Source organism: Leuresthes tenuis, unplaced genomic scaffold, assembly GCF_036924035.1.
Source record: "Leuresthes tenuis unplaced genomic scaffold, fLeuTen1.0.hap1 SCAF_24, whole genome shotgun sequence".
NCBI classification, from domain to species: domain Eukaryota; kingdom Metazoa; phylum Chordata; class Actinopteri; order Atheriniformes; family Atherinopsidae; genus Leuresthes; species Leuresthes tenuis.
The window spans coordinates 29114050-29137292 of NW_027325378.1; the positions used below are offsets into that span (position 1 = coordinate 29114050).

At 44.5% G+C, this 23243-nt stretch overlaps 1 protein-coding gene across 3 annotated transcripts in view; it reads left to right on the forward strand.

The window, feature by feature from the left end:
• LOC140284468 (supervillin-like) overlaps nucleotides 1-23243 on the forward strand; it is a 55487-nt gene that overhangs the window by 3765 nt on the left and 28479 nt on the right. For 2 of the 3 annotated variants that reach the window (XM_072378333.1, XM_072378334.1), the window contains exons 5-16: nucleotides 2961-3818; nucleotides 5972-6124; nucleotides 6753-6787; nucleotides 9418-9482; nucleotides 9910-10046; nucleotides 13074-13344; nucleotides 13944-14418; nucleotides 15424-15556; nucleotides 18243-18375; nucleotides 22178-22258; nucleotides 22708-22764; nucleotides 22912-23077. In XM_072378333.1, coding sequence (XP_072234434.1) covers nucleotides 2961-3818; nucleotides 5972-6124; nucleotides 6753-6787; nucleotides 9418-9482; nucleotides 9910-10046; nucleotides 13074-13344; nucleotides 13944-14418; nucleotides 15424-15556; nucleotides 18243-18375; nucleotides 22178-22258; nucleotides 22708-22764; nucleotides 22912-23077 — 2564 coding nt within the window. The remainder of the gene's footprint in view (nucleotides 1-2960; nucleotides 3819-5971; nucleotides 6125-6752; nucleotides 6788-9417; nucleotides 9483-9909; nucleotides 10047-13073; nucleotides 13345-13943; nucleotides 14419-15423; nucleotides 15557-18242; nucleotides 18376-22177; nucleotides 22259-22707; nucleotides 22765-22911; nucleotides 23078-23243) is intronic. The other variant, XM_072378335.1, reaches the window with a different exon arrangement.

Sequence of the window (23243 nt, forward strand, 5' to 3'; positions counted from 1 at the left end):
AAGTTCAGCACTCACCCAGTCACTCACTCATGTTTCCACTGGTGCAGTGCGAGAGCCAAACTTAGCACTGATTGGTTCCTCCGGACTGATGCCGAGGGCGACACCCACTCCATCATCAACTGGCCATCAAGGTACACCCACGCTGGCTGTGTGTCCGCCCGTTATGGCTGACCCTGTCCCCGTTCTGCTGGTTCTGCTTTTAATCCTCTCACACTGTCTGGGTCCTGTGCTCACTGGGAGTTACTCTCTGTGTTTGAGTGTTAAGTCAGCTGACTTCATCATCTTCATCCTCACTATCTCCAGCCCCGGTCTCCTTGGCCACAAACATAACTTCTAATTTCTCATGCACATGTTGCTGTGTTGTTTTTAATCCCAATGTGGAAATAAATGTTTTGAAGATCATGCACAAACTGCTGGGGAACAGTTTATATAGAACAAACTTCCTACCTCCTGCTACTGAGCAAAGTAACCTTAGTTTTTAGAGGGACAGGACTTGTCTGTTTTCTTATACAGCGCAGACATCATTGTGTAACCAGGAACAAAAAGGCTGTAACCTTAAATATCCCATGGAGGTGGTGAGCACATCGACTCACAGCAACAGGCTTCCAGGTTCAATTCCTGAGTTTGCATGTTCTCCCTGTGTCCTCTCCAGGTACTCTAGCTGCCTCCCACCACTGTAAATTGTGGCTAGGAGTGAGTGTAACGGGAGCATGAGCCAGTGTGTTTCTAGTGCCGGTCCCAAGCCCAGATAAATGGCATCCAGCATAAAATGTGTGCCAAATCAATGCTGCGAGATCGACCCCGAGAGGCCGAAAAGAGAAGATCTGCTGTGTTAAAATAATGCCCTTAAACGTCACCCCAAAGCCTGAAAAAGATGCATACGCTTGTTTTTTCATGCTGAAGGAACTTTTTTGTACAGCTCTCCACTCACACATCACTGGGAGTGAAAGACAAGATTGCCTTTAAAGGTCAAACTCTCCAGGCAGAGCTCGTGCTCGTTGTCCACTGCGAGCGTTAAGAAAGCTGAAGTGATCGCACCACGAGGAACGAGTCACCTTTCACTGCACGGTACTCTGTTTTTGCCTCAGGGATGTCTTCAAGAAGATATGTTTGTGGTTGTGAGGGCAAGTTGATGCTTTGCAGCGCTTTGCAGACACTAAAACCGTCTGTGTTGTGCTGGCATTAGACATGTGAAGTGATTTTACATCATGATTACTCTGAGTGAAAAGGCAACTGAGAGGGCTAACGGTACTTTGTGTTAATGCATTTATACACAAGACAACAGAGAGGATCATTTGTTGCTGGTACAACTGCACACAGAGTTGCTCACAGCAGCAGGTACTGAACAGATTTACCAAACGCAGAGGTCCTGCTGTAATCTTTGTTGTGCTCAGTTTGATGTTCTGGTGCAGATTCTGGCTCCGACACATACGTCTGGATCTCATGTGTTGTCAAGTGTTACCTTGCTTATGTGTTGTCGTAGTCTCCTGAGACTACGACATGAGTTACCATCATCTCCTTCCCCGCTCCAGAAATTCAACCAGTCAGAGGACACCTTTGCCAGATCCTCTCGTTCTCAGGAGGCTTCCCCCAAGCAAAAGCTCTCCCTTAATCTGAACTAAATACAGACTATTTGGAGTTATTAAGTTTGTAAAGAGCTACAGGTACCCAAGAATAAGTATTAAATGACTGGAAATGATCGTGCCATGTCCACTAAATCTAGAGTCCATCACCTCTGTTGTGAAGCTGTCCTGAACACTGATTGAATTTGAGCTTTTTGTACATGACAGACCCTTCCCCCCACCGTCCAAAAACATGCATGTTAGGTTAACTGGTGTCTCTAAATTGTCCTTAGGAGTGAGTGTGTGTGCTTGTTTGTCTCGTGTGTCTCTGTGTGGCCCTGTGATGGACTGACCTGTCCAGGTGACCCCGCCTCTCGCCCAATGACCGCTGGGATAGGCTCCAGCCCCAACTGAAGGAATAAGTGGGTATAGAAAATGGATGGATGGATGAACTTTTCAACTACAAATTGAAATAATGTGAATAATTCCATGAAAAAGCAGCTGCCATCATGCTTAGCTGCACGTGCACAAACCATAACACAGAAATGGTTTCTTCTTTTTTCAAACTTTTTAGGCCTTATTTGAAAAACTGAAAACCTGCCTATTTGCTCCAACTACAACAAAAAAATCTGAGTATTGACAAGCTACTTTGTTCTGCTTTACACCAACACGGAGCATGATGAATACAGGTTGGAATGAATCTTAACACCTCTGTTTTCTGTTTCTCCATCACATATATCGGTCAGTTTGGTTAGAAATCATTCTGTAAGGAGTTACAGAGTTTCTTCAGTTTGAAACTGACCTGGTTGTCTGTAGCCATGGTTACAGTATAAGCAGAAATTGCTTTGGCATGACATAGTGCTGACATAATGTGTAAAAAACATCAAATTAATCAACTCTTCTTACATTAATTGTTAGCAACATCACACCTCTTACATGCATTTGAAAGTGGAAATTATAGTTAAAAACTGAACAAATAACTGTCAGTATGCGTTGTTAAATGGCCTGAAACAGTCTTTCTATGAAAACACTGTTTGCTTCTAAAGGGAGTGAAGAAATGCATTCAGAAACCTGATTAACAATCTGATGTTAACCCGTCTTTGAGGACCAGAAACATTATACCAAGCCATGCCACATTTTCTGTTGATCGGCTCTGCTTTTTCCAGTTGGATGAATATTGAAAAACTGCCTTAGATAAAAGGAAATGAATAAATCTGATGAAGTAAAACTGAAAATCCACCCCAGGGTTTGATATGAGTTTAATTAAAGGTGCGCACCCTTCCCTGATGTCAAACAAGCTCCTCCCTTCATGCTGAAATGCATAAAGGCAAAGACATCTGAGGAGGAGCTCACTTCTGTGTTTGAGTACTGTGTCTGTTTTCCTTTGTCTCCCTGAAGAATAAAAGTTAGGGAGAGGCTTGGCAGGGAGGAGGGCCACCAGAGGACCTCAGAGTTGGGAAACCTCACAGAAGCTCCAGTGTATCGCAGACAACTTCAGCCCCAGACATCCGCACACTATCACAAAGACACACTCGACTCCCAGAAGACCTTCTCCCACCTTCACCATCAGTCTTCAACTCAACTCAGCCAGTCAAGTCAGCAGGGAGGACGAGATGTTGGCAGTTATTTCAGTTACCTGTCCATGGCCTCTGGCCCCACAGCTGAGCAGCAGTGGCAGCAGGAAGAGAGTGAGCCTGAGAGTGAACCTGAGGATGTGAAAACAGAGGGTCTTCTGAGAAGCAGAAAAGCAGTCCTTCCCTCAGAGATCCGCCGCAGGGAGAGGAGCACCGAGGACCCACAACGAGGAAGGGTAGAGGAAGAGTTGGGGATGTCCAGGGGGCAAAGCCAAACACAGGATGCTGCGGTGGAGGAGAGGAGTGCAAGAGGAAGAGTCACAGTTAATGCACTGAGGGAGGGAACAGAGCACACCTCCTATCTGCAGACAGCAGGAGGTAGGCCCAGAGAGCAAGAAAATGCCATTTATATCCACAAAGAGCTGACGGCAACCCACATCCAACCCAGAGTGTCACACACAGGCCCAGGCAGCTCCACCTCCAGGACAGCCCTGGTGTTAGATGCTGAGGATCCGCAAGGGCTGAATCCAAGGTGCCTGCAGCACCAGCCACGGAGCCTCAGGGAGGGTGAGGGGGTTGGTAGCAGAGAGGGTCAACTGGACAGCCGGTGGTCTGTGGCCCAGCTCAGGCACACCTTCATGGAGAACACCAGCATCGCTCACAGCAGTTGCAGGATTGAGCTGTAGGTGGAAAACGCTGCACCGCCGCTGCTGACTGCTGAGGAGCTCAGCACTGCTCCTTGCTGCCTAACATCTGCCGGCTGCTAAGCAACTAACAAACAGCTCAACTTGTGTGTAGTTAACATGGATGCACAGGGATTCTGCTGCTGTTTTTTATCTTTGGGGATGACATTCACGTACTAATCACCTAACACCAGGCCTTCTACAGCTGAAACTTTTCTGCTTTGAAAGCGGGACTTTGGACCTGGGGCATATGCATGTGTGCTCTAACTCTTACCTGGCTTTAAATGTGATTTAAAAACCTGTGGCCGTGTTCACAAAGAGTTTTATTTTACCGCTAGGAGTGCTCCTAACTCTAAAAAGTACTTATACTAAGGATAAATCACTAAGAGTTAGCTAATAGTGACGCACCGTTGCTATGGATTACGTCGATTCTCGTGTACGACTTTAGAAGCTCTCGGTACGGTGATTGGTTGTTTGAGTGCAGGTGGTCTCGGCGAAACTCTTCCGCAACATCCCACAAACGAGCCCACTAAATCAACGAAAGACAGCCTAGGCTACAAATGAACTCCTATTGAGGCCGGGACTTTAAGGCGTTAATTAATTACTGATTAATTACGCAAAATGAACACGTTAAAAATTTTCACACTGGATGAGTTTCAGGCATACCGATTATACAGGAGCACCAACTAACGTTCATGACTTCAGACAACAAGAAACCAGTGAACAATAGTCAAACATGAACGAAGCTTTGGTTGGCCCCGTGGACAGGAAATGTTGTTTTAAGAAAGCGACAGATGGGGTGGTCGGTAGCGTAGTGGTGGGTTGTGCAGGCGCCCCCTGTATAGAGGCTACAGTGCTCACTGCAGTCGGCCCCGGTTCGGATCGGGCGGCCTCTGATCCCCCTCTCTCTGCTTTCTGTCTCTTTTTATCTGTCCTGTCCATTAAAAGGCATGAAAAAAAACAAAAAACGGACGGATGGATGGAAGCGTCGATAAGAGCACGGTTGGTTAAGTATCACCTTAAAAAAAAAATAAACAATGTTTTGTTGCTTAAGCTTATGTATTCAGTCATTATTCAATGGCATACTAAAATCCATGTGAAAAAATGCCAGCACGGTGGTGTGGTGGTTAGCACCGTCACCTCACAGTAGAGGGCTCCAGGTTCAGCTCCCAGCTGGGGCCTTTCTGTGGGTTCTCTCTCTCCTGATACTCCAGCTTCATGCATGTTAGGTTAACTGGTGACTCTAAAACTGTCCTTAGGAGTTGTTTGTCTCATTTGTGTCTGTGTGGCCCTGTGATGGACCGGTGACCTGTCCAGGGTGTTTGTGCAGACTACATTACAACATTATGCACGTTACAGAGAGACAGAAAGCAAACGATACAAATATAATTGCATTAAATCAATGTTTGCACCCTGCCACTGACCAAGTATCCAATGAGCATATTTCCAGCATTTAAACCCTTTAAATATCAGCCGTTTAAGTCCTCCTTCATGATGAGTGAAACAGGTGAAGACACTGTCAAACGCAAGCGAAAGCCCAATTGGTCCCAGCACCAAATATTACTGCTGGCCCAGGTTGAGCTGGAGAGGAGAGGGATTATTAAGGGTCAACAGTAAGCTAAGCGTAATCACATACTTTAACTGCGCTCCCGGCTGTGGATTGAGAGGGTGTCAGAGCAGGGATAGCCACTGTCACCCAGAAAGTGACATCCAACTGGTACATGGCGCCTCTCAAAAAGCTGCCTCAGACCGCTCTCCATTAAAATATGTGAATCATGGGTAGACCCAGGCCACTTTGCAACAACATCAAGAATGTTCAAATTTGCATCAAAAACAACCTTGATGGAGTGGGCTTTCTTTTGATTGACAAACACGTCCTCGTTTATTGATGGTACAATTATTTAGATTTTATCCTAATGAAAATTAGGAGTCCTAAATTTGAGACGGACATTATTTTTAGGAGTTTCTCCTAAATTCGCCAGATAGGAGCTACTTTTAGCCCTGAGATCGTTTGTGAATACGACCACAGAGGTGTAGTTGAACCTTCTGTACCTTTTTGATAGTCTCTCTCTACGTCTCCCTCACCATGCTGTATCTCTCTCTTCTTTGGCCTCTCTGCCGGTTGGTCATGCTCCTGTTGTGCGCCCCACAGTGAGCTTGAGGGGGACGGGACACCTGGGGGCTACCAGGCCCCATGGAGAGGTGAAAGAGAAAGGGCGTGCAACTGTCCTGGAGAGAGTAGAAAGACCTCAGGGAGGTTTAGGACACAGCCCATCCCCTCTGCGGAGCGCCAGGAGACTGATAGGTACTGCTTTTGCCTTAAGAATGCACGTGGCTTAGAGAGACGAACGCTGGTTGTGGTCATGGTTCTGCGGGTGTGTGTTTGGATGCACAGAAATGTTGATTCTAATCTTGTTTTGGTCAGTTACTTTAACTTGTTTTCTTTACAGTTAATATTTTTCTCATATGTGGTCAAAGCAGAATCGTATTAATACTGTGAGCTGGCTGAGAACTTCCTCCGAGCTAGTGGGACTCCCACAAACATGCACAACATGAACACACTCATCTCCTTAGTTTTGCTCCTCACTCCAACTGCACGCGCAAAGCTTACAGGCCAAAGGTCCGTCTGCTTGGGCTTTGGCAGTGGTCATAACATGTGAGCACAGAGTGGAGGCATGAATTGGCCTTTGTTGGTAATCGCACTGGGAGGCCATGGAACTGAACAGACTTCTGTAATGCTGTCTAATACTTGAGCTTAGTCTGCTTTACTGTTTCCATTTCCTCACCTCACACTAGCTACCATACGCTTGGCACACAGAAACAACTGCCTCTCTCCTCGTCTCCTTCACCATCACCCCTCCCTGTTACATGTGCATTGTTGCATCTGCTGGAGAAGCTTTGACTGACGCCTTTTCTTTTTATCTCTTCTGAAGGTCACGTGTCAGTTCAGACTTTGCTTCCACAGAAGGTGAGTCATTTTTCTCATTTTCAGCACATTAGGATAGAACTTGATTTTTAGATATCTGTAACAATAAAACATCTTTAACAGTCACATTAGTTGAATGTAAGTGCTCAGTGCATTGAACGCTTTTCCTTTAAAAACACAAGTTGTACAGTTATCTAAGTAAAACTCACAATGTTGTGCAGCCTCTGAAGTCTACGTGGAGGAAAAAATGAAAACACAAATGGACTGGCTCCTGTAGGTGATTGGCCAGTGAGATTGCTTGGCTTGGATGTCCAGATGCTTTATATTTGATGGCGTATTTGCAGCAGTTGAAGTGATTGGGGTTTGTTTTTGGCTGGAGACTAAAGTGGAATTCACATTTCAGTTTTACTTGCACTTGATAACTGAAATCGCACAACCTTGTTAGTTACTTGGACAGCCACCAAGAACAATGCCTCTGAGTTTTCACTCAAAGTCACTGTATTTTTTTTAATGTCCCTGGCCATCATGATGTTAGTATAGAAGCCGGTTAAGTTTATGCTTCACTTTACTTGCTTTTCTTTTAAAGTGAGCTTACTCCTACTGCTGCCATAATCTGTCATTCAGTGATTGATTACAACCATGATAACTATACAAACTATGAAAAGCTACAGCTGGCAACAAATGTTCAGTGGCCTCATATCAAAGCTTCATGAAATGTTGAAAGTGACCTTGAACAGCTGGAAAAGGTTGGGACAGGGCAACAAAGGGCTGCAAAAGGAAGTGGACAGCTGGAGGAACATGTTGGAACAAAACAGGTTAATGATCAACAGGTCAGTGACACCTGAGAGAGGAAGAGTCTCCCACAACTGAAGATGGACAGCTCTGCATTAAAAGCAGACCTGATTCTGTCCTGGAAATCACTGCCTGGGCTCAGGAACACTTCCAGGAATCACTGTCTGTGAGCACAGCTGAAATCTTCAGGCCTCAGGCAGCTCTGCATTAAAAGCAGACCTGATTCTGTCCTGGAAATCACTGCCTGGGCTCAGGAACACTTCCAGGAATCACTGTCTGTGAGCACAGCTGAAATCTTCAGGCCTCAGGCAGCTCTGCATTAAAAGCAGACCTGATTCTGTCCTGGAAATCACTGCCTGGGCTCAGGAACACTTCCAGGAATCACTGTCTGTGAGCACAGCTGAAATCTTCAGGCCTCAGGCAGCTCTGCATTAAAAGCAGACCTGATTCTGTCCTGGAAATCACTGCCTGGGCTCAGGAACACTTCCAGGAATCACTGTCTGTGAGCACAGCTGAAATCTTCAGGCCTCAGGCAGCTCTGCATTAAAAGCAGACCTGATTCTGTCCTGGAAATCACTGCCTGGGCTCAGGAACACTTCCAGGAATCACTGTCTGTGAGCACAGCTGAAATCTTCAGGCCTCAGGCAGCTCTGCATTAAAAGCAGACCTGATTCTGTCCTGGAAATCACTGCCTGGGCTCAGGAACACTTCCAGGAATCACTGTCTGTGAGCACAGCTGAAATCTTCAGGCCTCAGGCAGCTCTGCATTAAAAGCAGACCTGATTCTGTCCTGGAAATCACTGCCTGGGCTCAGGAACACTTCCAGGAATCACTGTCTGTGAGCACAGCTGAAATCTTCAGGCCTCAGGCAGCTCTGCATTAAAAGCAGACCTGATTCTGTCCTGGAAATCACTGCCTGGGCTCAGGAACACTTCCAGGAATCACTGTCTGTGAGCACAGCTGAAATCTTCAGGCCTCAGGCAGCTCTGCATTAAAAGCAGACCTGATTCTGTCCTGGAAATCACTGCCTGGGCTCAGGAACACTTCCAGGAATCACTGTCTGTGAGCACAGCTGAAATCTTCAGGCCTCAGGCAGCTCTGCATTAAAAGCAGACCTGATTCTGTCCTGGAAATCACTGCCTGGGCTCAGGAACACTTCCAGGAATCACTGTCTGTGAGCACAGCTGAAATCTTCAGGCCTCAGGCAGCTCTGCATTAAAAGCAGACCTGATTCTGTCCTGGAAATCACTGCCTGGGCTCAGGAACACTTCCAGGAATCACTGTCTGTGAGCACAGCTGAAATCTTCAGGCCTCAGGATCACATATATTTATTGACTTCCATACAAGAGAGGTTGATGTTTTCAGGATTTTTTCCCAGAGTCTTTGGCACTGTTTTATATTTTCTTATAGAGCTAACAGGCTGAGTAATATTTTACAACGAGAAAAATCCACCCATGTAATGTGAATATGCAACACATTTGATTTGAATGATTTTGAACATAAAACTGACCAGTAATTTTAGTCAGACAGAAGATCCTCTGGCTGATCTCTGCAGCTGTCGAGAGCAAGCTACAAGTAATTTAGTTTTGTTTAGACTTTGTGAAGTGTCCGGCTGCATTGGGTTACATGATTACATATGATGGCTTTATACTGTATATCATACTAAAAGACTACGGCTAAAGCTGCAGTAATGTGTCCAAGGTAATGCTTACTGAAATATCATGTTCACTCTGAAAGATTAAAGTCTGTGGCAACTCTGGTATTTTGATGAAAATTCAAATCATGTGTTTTTTAGATAATTTATTACTGGCCTCTTAGTTATACTGTTATTTTCCTGAAGAAGAAAGAGCTTTTGATGTCCTGTTTTTACCTCTCTGCAGCTGATGAAGAGAAGCTGGATGAACGGGCCAAACTGAGTGTAGCAGCCAAGCGCTCATTGTTCAGGGTGCGTTTCAGCTTCTGCCCAACATCCTGTTTCCAGATCCAGACCTCAACAAATGTGCTTCCAATCAAACACACAAATATTGACTCCAACAATGGTGGTTACTTTGGGAATTTAGACACGAGACTTCATGCATGTGTCAGATTACATGGAGCATACCACCAGAACTAGCTAGTAATGATCACATTTCAGTTCATCAGTAAAAAATGACTGCTAAAAAGTCAAATTACCTTTTGTTTTAAAGCTCTGCAATACTGTGTGATCTCACTGCATTCAATCATGTTACCTTGAATCACTGTTATAGTGTTGGTATTCTGAATCTCAAACTCACCGTGTCCACTCTCACTCTCAATGCTAACCTTATCAATATCAAATATATGTGTTTGATCTCATAATGATCTTCCATGTTTACTCCAACATGTCCATTCAGGAACTGGAGAAAAGCATTCACATAGAAGCTCCTAAGCCACGGTCCAAGAACGCAGCAGTGCACAGGAGACTAAGACGAACACAAGACCGATCAAGAACGCAGCCCATCACCACTGAGGAAGTAGTCATAGCAGCGACGTAAGTGCAGTTAGTTTGAGCCATGCTTTAAGCAAAGTTAAACACTTTCTAATCCGAGTTCCAAGCTCTGTGCACGTAAGAGTGTATTAGACTATGATGATTCATCAAAGTCTCCTCAAGAGAGTCAAAAGCTGCATGTCCCTGCCAATCAAGTACACTCAAAGACCCCCAAAATAGAAAACTATTCCTTGCAGTTATCTGTCTGGTAAACATTTTTTTACTTTTTTCTTTCCTAAAGTCTTCCAGTGCTTTGATCAGAACAAATAGTTTGATTCACCCCCTTCTTTATTGGGTACAATGACTATAAAAAGCACCTGACACCAGTAGTTGGTGAGACGAGTATGCGTCACCTCCTCAGCTCCACATATTTAAAGTTGTGTTTCTGTATGACGCTGATGGAATTTTGGTCTTCACCTCGAACCATCTTTGTGAACAGTGTCTCTACTTCAACACGCCTTAACTTTTTGACCCTGTCTGGGTCACACACGTGTGCACGAGAATGTCACCTTATGACAGCCTGGATTGATCTTTAGCGGGCCGGCTGAGTCACCGCAGCACTCTCCTCAGAGTGGCACTCTCAGACATTTAATCTGCTGAATGCAGAAAAGTCTTTAAACTCAGTCTCTTTTGGGTTTTGGTGCCCTCCTGTGTGTTCAGAGGAAACTACATGACTGAATTATTAAATGGCACAGATTTCACATGCATGTGTAAAAGACCTCTTTATTCAATTCAATTCAGTTTTATTTATAAAGCGCCAAATTACAACAATTGCCATCTCAAGGCACTTAAATAATACAGTCCAATTCAAGCCAATTGGAATTCAATTCATTTTAATCATAATCCAATGAAATCTAATTAATTAATTTCAAAATAATCCCATTAATTCATATAGAGCCAATTAAAAATAATACCCTAGCTAAGGAAACCAACAGATTGCACCGAAACTTGTCTTCAGTCCAATCTCCCGTCCTGAGCCTGAGGGACTGTGGAAAGGAACGACTCCCTTTAACAGGAAGAAACCTCTGGCAGAACCAGAACCAGGAAGAAACCTCTGGCAGAACCAGAACCAGGAAGAAACCTCTGGCAGAACCAGAACCAGGAAGAAACCTCTGGCAGAACCAGAACCAGGAAGAAACCTCTGGCAGAACCAGAACCAGGAAGAAACCTCTGGCAGAACCAGACTCAGGAAGGGTGGCCATCCGCCTCGACCAGCTGGGGTTTGAGAAGACAGAAAAGAGGGAAAAGAGGGGGAAAAAAACACCATAACGCCATTCAAAGGATATCTGTTGGAACAGGGAAACACAAGTTAATAACCACAATAATGTCACATGTACATAATATCATTTGAGAAATTAAACAGGGGGAAAAAGAGAGCAAAGTGAGGAAAGGTGTGACAGATGAGGTCCCCCAGCAGTCTAAGCCTTTAGCAGCTTAACTATGGGATGTTTCAGGATTACCTGAGCCATCCCTAACTATAAGCTTTATCAAAAAGGAAAGTTTTAAGCCTAATCTTAAAAGTGGAAAGGGTGTCTGCTTCCCGGACATTTACTGGCAGCTTATTCTACAAGAGAGGGGCCTGATAACTGAAGGCTCTACCTCCCATTCTACTTTTAGAAACTCTGGGAACAACAAGTAAACCTGCAGTTTGGGAGCGAAGTGCTCTGTTAGGAAAATATCTTACAATGAGATCTTTAAGATATGATGGAGCTCGGTCATTAAGAGCTTTATATGTGAGGAGAAGAATCTTAAATTCTATTCTGAATTTAACAGGGAGCCAATGAAGAGAAGCTAAAACTGGAGAAACATGATCTCTCCTGTTAGTTCTCATCAGAACTCTGGCTGCAGCATTTTGGATCAGCTGGAGGCTTTTCAGAGAATATGTGGGACAGCCCAATAATAAGGAATTACAGTAGTCCAATCCTGAAGTAACAAATGCATGAACTAGTTTCTCTGCATCACCCTGAGACAGGATGTTCCTGATTTTAGCAATATTACGAAGGTGAAAGAAGGCAGTCCTAGAAACCAGTTTTATATGTGCGTCAAATGATAAATTCTGGTCAAAAATAACTCCAAGGTTCCTCACTGTAGAACTAGAAGCCAAGGAAATACCATCTAGAGTAACTATATAACTAGACAATTTCTCCCTGAAGCGCTCAGGTCCAAAGAGAACAACTTCAGTTTTGTCTGAATTTAAAAGCAGACAGTTCTGAGTCATCCAGGTCTTTATGTCTTTAAGACAGGCTTGTAGTCTGATCAACCTATTGGTTTCATCTGGTTTCATAGATAAGTACAGCTGAGTATCATCAGCATAACAATGGAAATTTATGCCATGCTGTCTGATAATGTTACCTAATGGAAGCATGTATAAAGTAAAAAGAATCGGTCCAAGCACAGAACCCTGAGGAACTCCATGACTTACTCCGATGTGTGAGGAAGATTCTTCATTTACAAGAACAAACTGGAATCTATCAGATAAATATGACTTAAACCAGCCTAATGCAGTTCCTTTAATCCCAATAACATGTTCAAGTCTCTGTAACAGAATGCTGTGATCGATCGTATCAAATGCAGCACTGAGATCCAACAGGACAAGCACAGAAACAAGTCCGCTATCAGAAGCTAACAGGAGATCATTGGTAACTTTCACCAGTGCTGTTTCTGTGCTATGATGCACTCTGAATCCTGACTGAAACTCTTCAAACAGATTATTTCTATGTAAATGATCACAAAGTTGAACTGCAACTATTTTTTCAAGAACTTTAGACAAAAAAGGGAGATTGGATATAGGTCGATAATCAGCCAACACTTCTGAATCAAGAGTAGGTTTTTTTAAGTAAATGTTTAATTATAATTAATAATATGATAATTTATCTCAATGTTGAATAATTTTTGGGATATTGTTGGATGAAAACAACCCACAGCTTTGTCTGAGACATAGCCTGCCACGTGTTAGCTTGCATGAGCTCTTTCAAAGCTTACTAGAGGTGTCCCTTCCTCCTGGTCTTTCTGTGTTCGTCATCCCATCAGCCTACAGGCATCTTCACAACAAAGCTCTGCTGGCCGAGAACAGCAGGACGCCCAGGACTCCAAGCAGACACCCACAATGGAGGGAAAGGTGGAAAAGAAGGATCAGGAAGAGCCCGACCTCTGCACCCTCAGCCTGGCAGAAAAGATGGCGCTGTTCAATCGACTTTCACAGCCTCCAACCAGGGTGACCCGCACCAGAAGTGATTCACGCCAACGCAGAGCCAACACTCGCTACCAGACACAACCCATCACTCTGGAAGACATGGAACAGGTGGGGAAGTCTGTTCTGTTTTCTCCATCTCAAGTTTCTATCTGTTTATCTAGCTCTGCTTCATTAATAGATATATATGTATGTGTGTGGGTATGTACATGTTAATGAATGATAATATATATACATATATATACACTATATTGCCTAATGTATCCACTCACCCATCCAAATAATTAACTTCAGGTGTTCCAGTCACTTCCATGGCCACAGGTGTGTAAATTTAAGCAGCTAGGCATGCAGACTGCTTCTACAAACATCTGTGACAGAACGGGTCTCTCAGGAGCTCAGTGAACTCCAGCATGGTACCCTGATAGGAAGCCACCTGAGCAACAAGTCCAGTCGTGAAATTTCCTCTGCTAAATATTCCACAGTCAGCTGTCAGTGGTGTTATAACAAAGTGGATGCGATTAGGAATGACAGCAGCTCAGCCAGGAAGTGGTCGGCCACGTAAAATGGGGTCAGGGGATGCTGAGGCGCATAGAGGTCACCAATTTTCTGCAGAGCCAATCGCTACAGACCTCCAAACTTCATGTGGCCTTTTTAGCAAACTGACATACTACTATGTTTTTCTGCACCTTTTCCACCTCCTGGTTACATAGCTTCAAAATGGCACAGGCTCTCGGTTAGGACATATCCCCTCTTCATCATCCTCCTCTGCACTCAGACCAGGAGGCACTGTCTCCACCGACCATGCTGGAGACATTCACATAACCAGAGCAGCAGCCTTTGTTGAGCCCATTCCTGCCAGCTCTGACCCGCTTCTGCAGCCTCGTCACCAAGACAGAAGTGCCTTCAGGTCCCAGGACTCCTCAGGCTGCGACAGGTACCAAATCTTGCAACAGACACAAGCTGATCTGAGAGTGATCAAGAGGAAGCTGTCTTCTCCTGATGGAATAATAAGGCAGCCCGCTCTGCCTCAGACTGAAAGAGAGAGGTGGGGAGAGGAGGAGGACGAGAGAGAGGAGCAGCAACAGTGGGCAGAGGGAACTGTACAGAGCCCAGATGAGCACAGGGGGTATCTGAGGGAGGAAGGACACCACTCGGACCGCCACCGGGGCAGACCTATCAGTGGAGGTAAGAACAGCAGAGGAATCTCTGAGCTTTTGGTTAAGCTTTTAATATATGCTTTCACTGTCTTACAGAGTTGCTGTTGTTCCTGGAAAGACTCTGCAGCAGATTTCTGTTGCATATTAGTTTCTTTTTACATAAAAAACATTCAAATGTCCTGTATTAATTCATTTTTGTGTGGCTAAATAGACACATTTTTTAAACTTAGCAGCTTCTAGCAGTCTTGCTACTTAACCTGAGGTGGTAAACATTTCAGTGTTAGCTTTGATACTACATTGTTAGCAGTTAAAATAACACATGCCATGTATCCCATCCACAAAGTGTCTAAGGAAGTTAGAAGAAAAGGATGTAAGTTTCTTTTGCCAATCAGCTGGTTTTACCATTTTTGTGTAACACACTACACTAAGTAAGCATAATTGTAGCTCAACACTGCGTACGGTTATGAGCATGTAAGTGTTCATCACGGGCCAACACCATTAAGGTTTTCCTCTCTGTTGATGGGTTTAATTAAATCTCTCAGAAATGTGCTGCGTTAAGATTGGAATTGGCTTTCAATATTTCACAAGCCATTTGATAGACTCTAACTACAAGTTTCACTTTCAGTCAAACATTTCTTGTTCAATGACATTTTCTGCGTGTGAAAATGTTGCCTTTGGATAGTAGTTTTCAGGCTTCCTTTATGTCTGAGCAGAAATATCTTCTTGGATTGTCAGAGAACATCTGCCACTGCTGTTGAGTAGTTTCTGCAGTGCTGGTTATTTGATAGCAGCCGTGGCAGAAACGTTAAAAGCCGTGACGACTTCTTTTCATGAGCAGATGGGAGCCTCCTGGTGAGTGTGAAAGACATTGTCTCCCACACGGTTTGTCTTGCTGAGTCTGCAGTGCGAAAGTGACGGTTGTACTTTTGCAGAATGTATTTTTCACCTCAGCCATTTCTGAGCAGACCATCCAATCCCCCATGGAAACTTTCTGTCAAGTTATTGATTTTACTCCCTCTGTTTGTGCTCTCAGAGTCTGCTGCAGTAGCATCCAGAGAAACATCTGTGTCTCCAGCAGGGGAACACTCGGCCGGCCTGGTTCAGTCTGAGCAAGAAGACGAGCTGAGTGACATGATGATGGCCCGACACATGTCCATCAAACAGAGGTGAGCGTGGTGGGGTGCTCAGCCACTACCTTTTAATGACTGAGGGGACATTCTGTGTGTAGAAAGTGGTCTTTACTCCAAGTATGGCAATATGTAAGTAATGGTAATCTTTGGATTCAAGTGGCATGCCACTTCCAGCAGCTTGGCTTGAAATGTTTGCCTTGTGGAAAGAAACAAATCGAAGACTAAGTGCTGTTGGAGGGGGTTAGATGGAGATGGGAAATGGGATCATTGGGATAAGATGGGGTGAGTTAACTTTTTTCATGAAGCACATTGGTCTGGCTTTATCTTCTTAAAGATAAAAAAGGATCCAAATCTGACAGAGCTGGGGCCTCGGACTCAAGTTGCACTAAAGTCTTACTAAACTGTGACTTCAGACTTGACTTCGACTCGAGACTCACAAACAAGCTTTATTTCATGTTATTATTATCATTCATGTTTTTGTATGATCTCTGGCTCTGAGCGAGATGTAAAGGCCAACGTCACGTCATGCGCCATGTGTGAAGCGCACAGCTTCAGTATCATACTTTTGATGCATTACTTCAGTATCAGACACTGGCGAGGGCGAAAAGTTCACCTGGAGTGCCTCAAATCATAGCATATGGATGCAATGCCCTCACACAGACGGCCAACAAGCGGACAGCAGTGTGCAAAGAGTGGTTGTGGTTCAACTTCATCAAACTTGATCTGCATCTGAAAACCCACCCAAACCGGTTAGTCACTTGCTAACATGAAAGACGTTAAAATTGGCAATTAGCCATCAAACGAGCCACAGCGCACTGTGTGTGTTAATGCTGTGAACAGGCAGACTGAATATTTGCTGCTGGCATGTGATGTGACAGACTTTGGGTTAACATTTCACCAGGTCTGGCATGTGTCAGAACATTAGTCATAGCAGCCAACAATTGAGAAGTAAAATCCGGGAGATTTTAGGAGACACTAAGTTAGTGTAACTTCTCATTTTCTTGCACCATGGTTGGTGTGTTTTGTTCATTTTGTTGTATTTTGTTAAAAAATGATTTTTTGTTGAAGATAATACAATTATGGAATAGAAATAATTCATAGTGTGTGTTTCTTCACATCACATTGCAGTAGATTCTCTATAGTGAACCCACAGTTGATCAATTTTCACACTGTCCTATATCACAGTCAAGGTAACTTTATTAATACCCGAAGGCAGATTTGGTAACGGTTTCAGGAGAGGTCATCTCAACATGCATGCAAACTTCAGTGCCAGCAGACCACGAAAACAGACATGGGTCGGTGCTGGCAAGACTAACTGATCAGGATGAAGGATTTTACAGCTCTAAGGTCAGAATTTGAATTTGATTTAGTGTTGAAACTTGACTCGGACTCTTGACCAGAGACTTGAGCTTGCCCCACAAAGACTTTAGACTTGACTTGGACTTGAAAAAATGACTTGTGGACACCTCTGAATTCTGATGAAGATGCCAAAAATAGCTGTTTGATTTCCAAACACATTGTTACATAAGTCCAGTTATGTCATGCCATGTTAACTGGCTCAGGTTGTCGGTTAGACTGGTAAACACTGAGTGCTCATCTGCTCCGCCATTGATTGATGACATAATGGAGTTCCATGTTAACTTGTGCTAAAGGCTCTGTGTCCCCTCTGTCACATTTCACTAAGTCCTCTTTGCATCGCTCCCACATTCAAAGCATTTAGCTGGAGGCAGGGACTGATGCCACATGCAGCTGGCTACATGGACTCAGTGTTACTTGATCCTGTGCTTGGTGTTGTGGGGCAGCTCTGGGACAGAACAGGTGTCCTTACTGAGTCATAGAGGGCTGGTTGTGGCTGGTTGAGTCTCATCTGCTCGAGAATCCAGATTCTGTTGGGCATCATTTTCTTCTCTATAATCATCCTGTTTGGAATCCTAGAGTTGGTGTGATTTTTTTTTTTATTCTTTTATTTATTTGTTTATTTATTTTTATTTTTGGGGGGGGGGGGGGGGGGGTTTACAGCCTGCCAACCACTGTCTCACCCCCCACTCACACTGACTGACTTCTCTGTGTAAGTCTCATTTCTCTCCAGCTATCTCCAGTCTGTTGGTCCCTGATTCAGTGCTGTTCAGTGTAGAGGGTTTCCATCATATGGGTGTATGGCTGGACACTGCAGTCTGTGTTTATAATGGTACATTGGACTGATCCACTCATGGTGGTTGATGAGGACGGGGACAGCCTGAAGTTTCTGCTTGCTGGGCAACCACAGAGAAAAACTGCATCTGGACTAAATGGTTCAGAAACATAACTCTATAGAACTACAGCTTGTTGTCATGTTCGTTTCCAGATTGAAATAAAACATGTTTAGTGAGCTGTCTTATAGTGAGCTTTACAGATGCTGTAACTATGAAAACTATAAAAATGTAGGCAAGGAAGTTAAAGGGAAGTTTCTGCAGATCAAAAATAATCTGTAGTGCCATTTGTCGAGCTTGATTTTTGGTGTATCAACAGTAAAAGAGAGACAGTGATGGATCAAAGTGAAGAAAAACATTGCTCTACAAAGGTTTGCTGTGTACCTCTCCCTTTACAAATGCCATATTAAGGTTAAAAATAAAACTCATTCAAGTCAACTGTGTTTTTCTTTTGATATGCTTGTTGGTTTAGCAGTGAGGGAAGTTCAGTCAGGTCCAGCACTGGTACTGATCCCTCCCCCATCTCCTCTCAGAGTCGCCCTGTTGAAGAAGAGTGGTGAGGAAGACTGGAGGGACAGGATCAATAAACAGCAGGAAGTGATGAAGGTTGCCGTGGGCGAGCAGCACACTCAGCTCTGGGAGGTAGAGCAGAGCTTCAAGAAGAAGGTACTGACTTAACACTCCATCAGACCAAGAACTGTGTGCTGCATTCATATCATCTTGAAAGGTTTAGCTCCTCCTTAACATAAGCACCTGACTGTTGGCTCAACACCTTCAAAACGAGCTCTAACACAGACAGAACTAATACAGCAGCACCGCACCATGACAGTGTGCATTTCCTGCTCCTTCAGTGGCACTGAGCATTTCACATGACTTTGAAGGTGTTCTACTGCTGGCCTGTAACTGTCGCTCAAAGAAATCTCAGACAGAATGTGAGTGCAGCATGAAGCTGCAATAATATCTCTAACTGTGTGTTGTCCTCGCCTGTCTGTTTCGATCTGATTGTCTCTTTCCTCCTCTCTGTCTCACACGTTTGTGTTCTTGGACTGGATCAACTCATAATCTGCAGTTCTTTCATTCAGACGCTGTAGCATCAGGATCTGCCATACAAGCTGTTTTCGTCCTTTAGATATGGATGTCTGTGGCCAGCGGTGTGTAAGGAATTCTTTTAATCAAATTGGAATTTAAGGGAATGAATGATTGTGTAAACTAAACATTGGAGTACAAATTAAAGCTTCTGTTTTTTCTGTTTGTTTTTTTTAATGCATGTGGTGTAATTTAAATGAAAATCGGAGGCCAGCAGTCTGGTCCAGCCTTGATTACAGGCATTTTAAATCACTTTCACTCTAATTGCAGCATGTCTCCTCTCTTTTTTCCATCTTCATCCTGATGTAACGCAGTCTGTGTGGTTGTGGAGTATGTTAGTGCCACTTGGAGCATGGTTCAGCCAATAAGAGTGGAAGTGTAGTGGAATGATGGCCACCTTTCATGTGGGAGACCTGCATGAAAGGTACTACCTCCAGTAGGGGCCCTTAGGCAAGACCCCTTACCTTATCTGCCTCCCTGTAAGTGGCTTTGGATAAAAGCGTCTGATAAATGCAGAAACAGAAACTGAAAGGTCATTGTACCATGTTCACTTTGCACATTCATTTACAGATTTATCTTATATAGGTGAGCTGGTTTGTGGTGTAGGCACTGTTGATAATATGAAACCTTCCATTTCATACAATTGAATACTCATTGCATCATTCTGGTTTACTGGACAAGTTACAGTACACTTGCCAAAACGATGACTGTAGCATTTCAGATTGATTTGTATTGAAGGTTGAATTGAGGTTGCTGTAGAGTACTTGATGTGTTTTGATTTTAAGATCAAAGCACAGATTGATGAAGTTGGAAACACACAGATGGTAGAAGTTGTTGTCCTCAGAAAGCTTCCTTTGTCCCGCACAAGCATCCTGTGACATGCAGTGTGTGTCATGTCTCGTCAAGCTTTCTCCCCTCTCAGCTGCATGTGACCTTGCATGTCCTTCATCTTTAAAAGAACTAAACCTTTTATCTGTCTCTGCATGTTGACTGTGTCTCTGTTTTCCCATTCTCAGTGTTTTTGAAGGGAGGTTCAGGGTGTGCACCGTACATTGGCCTCTCTGTTTAGACATATTCAGCCTCAGCACAGCTGTTTTTGTTTCCAGCAGCTTATCAAGGCTTGGCCAGCTCCACTCCACAGTTCTGACGTCTGATTTCAGCTGATTTTAGATCAGGCACAGCTCTGCTTTGATCAGACATGCTGGCTTTGTAGAGGCTTTTTCTGAGTTGTTTTAAACAACAGCAGTGATGTTTGAATCAGCTAAATCAATTAGTCCTTGACCACATTTAAGTGCAGGGAAAGGACAGTAGATGTTGTCCATCTTCTTGTCATCCTCCCATTCATAAGAGCCAGTGGGTGTGATTCAGCACATTTCCTGTTTGCTCAAAGAAGACTGAAGTAGGGCGGAGGCAGCAGTTCCAATCCCAGTAGCAGAGCAGAATTCAGTCTGCTGCTGTGCCCCCACATGGACATGACCTAAAACAAAGGAGCATTTACTGTAAAAAAAAAACCCCAAATGTGAGTGTGATGTAGGCCCCTCCATGAAATGACTGCTGAGACCTCAGAGCCTTCAGAACATGTCTCTTCTCCTCACCTTCAATGTGTGTGTGTGTGTCTGTGTGTGTGTGTGTGTCTGTGTGTGTGTGTGTGTCTGTTTGTCTGTGTGTGTGTGCGTGTGTGCGTGTGCGTGTGTGCGTGCGCGTGTGTGTGTGTCTGTGTGTGCGTGCGTGTGCGTGTGTGTGTCTGTGTGTGTCTGTTTGTCTGTGTGTGTGTGTGTGTCTGTGTGTGTGTGTGTGTCTGTGTGTGTGTGTGTCTGTGTGTGTGTGTGTGTCTGTGTGTGTGTGTGTGTCTGTTTGTCTGTGTGTGTGTGCGTGTGTGCGTGCGCGTGTGTGTGTGTCTGTGTGTGCGTGCGTGTGCGTGTGTGTGTCTGTGTGTGTCTGTTTGTCTGTGTGTGTGTGTGTGTCTGTGTGTGTGTGTGTGTCTGTGTGTGTGTGTGTCTGTGTGTGTGTGTGTGTCTGTGTGTGTGTGTGTGTGTGTGTGTGTGTGTGTGTGTGTGTGTCTGTGTGTGTGTGTCTGTTTGTCTGTGTGTGTGTGTGTGTGTGTCTGTGGGTGTGTGTGTGTGTGTGTGTGTCTGTGGGTGTGTGTGTGTGTGTGTCTGTGGGTGTGTGTGTGTGTGTGTGTCTGTGGGTGTGTGTCTGTCTGTGTGTGTGTCTGTGTGTGTCTGTTTGTGTGTGTCTGTGTGTGTCTGTGTGTGTGTGTGCGTGTGTGTCTGTTTGTCTGTGGGTGTGTGTGTGTGTCTGTGGGTGTGTGTGTCTGTGTGTGTGTGTGTCTGTTTGTCTGTGGGTGTGTGTGTGTGTCTGTTTGTCTGTGTGTGTGTGTGTCTGTTTGTCTGTGTGTGTGTCTGTGTGTGTGTGTGTGTGTGTGTGTCTGTGTGTGTGTGTGTGTGTGTGTGTGTGTGTGTGTCTGTGTGTGTGTGTGTGTGTGTGTGTGTGTCTGTTTGTCTGTGTGTGTGTCTGTCTGTGTGTGTGTGTGTGTGTGTGTGTGTGTGTGTGTGTGTGTGTGTGTGGGTGTGTGTGTGTGTCTGTGTGTGTGTGTGTGTGTGTGTGTGTGTGTGTGTGTGTGTGTGTGTGTCTGTGTGTGTGTGTGTCTGTTTGTCTGTGTGTGTGTGTGTGTGTGTGTGTGCGTGTGTGTCTGTTTGTCTGTGTGTGTGTGTGTGTGTGTCTGTGGGTGTGTGTGTGTGTGTCTGTGGGTGTGTGTGTGTGTCTGTGTGTGTGTGTGTGTGCATTCATTCGGTGGGAGTGATGCTACTTTGTTTGTGGGCGTGTTCCTTTTGTTTTGTTTGGATTGCAGATCGATTTCTGTGTCAGAACTTTCTCTTCTTGTCTCAAATACTGTCCTTAAATCAGTGTCACATTTACTTTTGGCTTGTAACTTTTATTTGTCTCCAACAGGTTTTCATTTGCCGGTTGTTTCTCATTACTAAAGAGAGTTGGTCTGCAGCCCATCTCTGCTGTAAAATCTAGTTGCTGTTGCTTTAATCCAGACGTGTTTTTCCTCTTCATTCACAGCATTAACATGCGAATAACACAAATATTACAGATAAATGAACACCTCCACACCTGAATTCCGACTTTCTGTATAAAATTCTGGTCTCCAACCCCAGGCTGACTTCATACCGATGACATCACTATGACACCACTTGGCTCATTTTTCAGACTTGATGAGTTTGTCCAGCAGCTCACAGAAAATTCTAGAACTGCTTCCTACAGTTTTATATTAAATAACACTGAAACATTAAGCAGTGAACCTTGTTACTTCCATGTTTCTAAAAGCCCGGCCACTATTCTCTTGATGCGTCTCCCCTCTCTGTGGCTTCTATAGGAGCCTGTCTTTGCTGCTCCCTTCTCTCCTCCTCCTGAGCCTCCTTTCCATACTCCATCCCCTGATGACGCAGTCAGCCAGGTAGGACGTTGCAACAGGTCTTGCAGCTTGCATGGCTTGCTTCCTTGCCTACCCACTTCCTGTGTTAAACCAACTGAAATCTATTTTGCACTTTAGGAACCTAACGGTTTTATTTTTCTGGAGACTGTTTCAGCTTTTCTTTTTTAAATAACACATTGACAGACGAAATGTTCTTCAGCTGATTCCCTGTTTAATCGGAACGGCTCGCTGTCAACTTTACAGCTTTCACCTTCCTGGAAAAGCACAGAATTATCCCGACTGCTCTGTGGTCCATCACAAATCCACTTCTGCTGTATTATGCCACTAACTAATGTTTACAGTGCCAACGCTTTACCATTGTAAAGCCATTACAGCCCCTGCAGCTTGTGTGGTTTGCGCAGAGTTTAGTAATTTTCTTCCATGTTTTCCTCCTTATCTATTTATCCTCATCCATCCGTCTGGTTGTGAAGGCCACCAGATCTCCCAGACCCATGCAGGTGGATGAAAGACACCCATGGAGACGGAAGGTGACCTGCCTCTCCCACTCCTCCTGCTCCCTAGTGGCTGCCTTTACACACCCACACACCAAATCTTCAGTGAAAATCAGAACCAAAAGAACAGCAGCCAGTCACTACATGAAATTGTCTGCAATTGTCACTTCTTCTTTTTTTTAGAGAATAGCCGACACTGAGATGGACAGTCAGACAATAGAGGCTCACATGTCCATCCAGGAGAGGAAGCAGATGATTGTGGCTCGGGAGGAGGCCTGGAAGACCAGAGGCCACGGAGCTGCCAATGACTCCACCCAGTTCACTGTGGCTGCACGCATGGTGAAGAAAGGTCAGAGGGCAAACACACATTCCACAGTCCAGCTCCACAGAAGTGACCCATTTTAGCTGAAATGCACTCATGTACATTGAAAACCTCATGACTTCATCTCCTTCATCAACGTTTCCACTCATTGGCCCAGAGCAACTGGCCTGTGCTGGAGGAAAATGATCCTTTT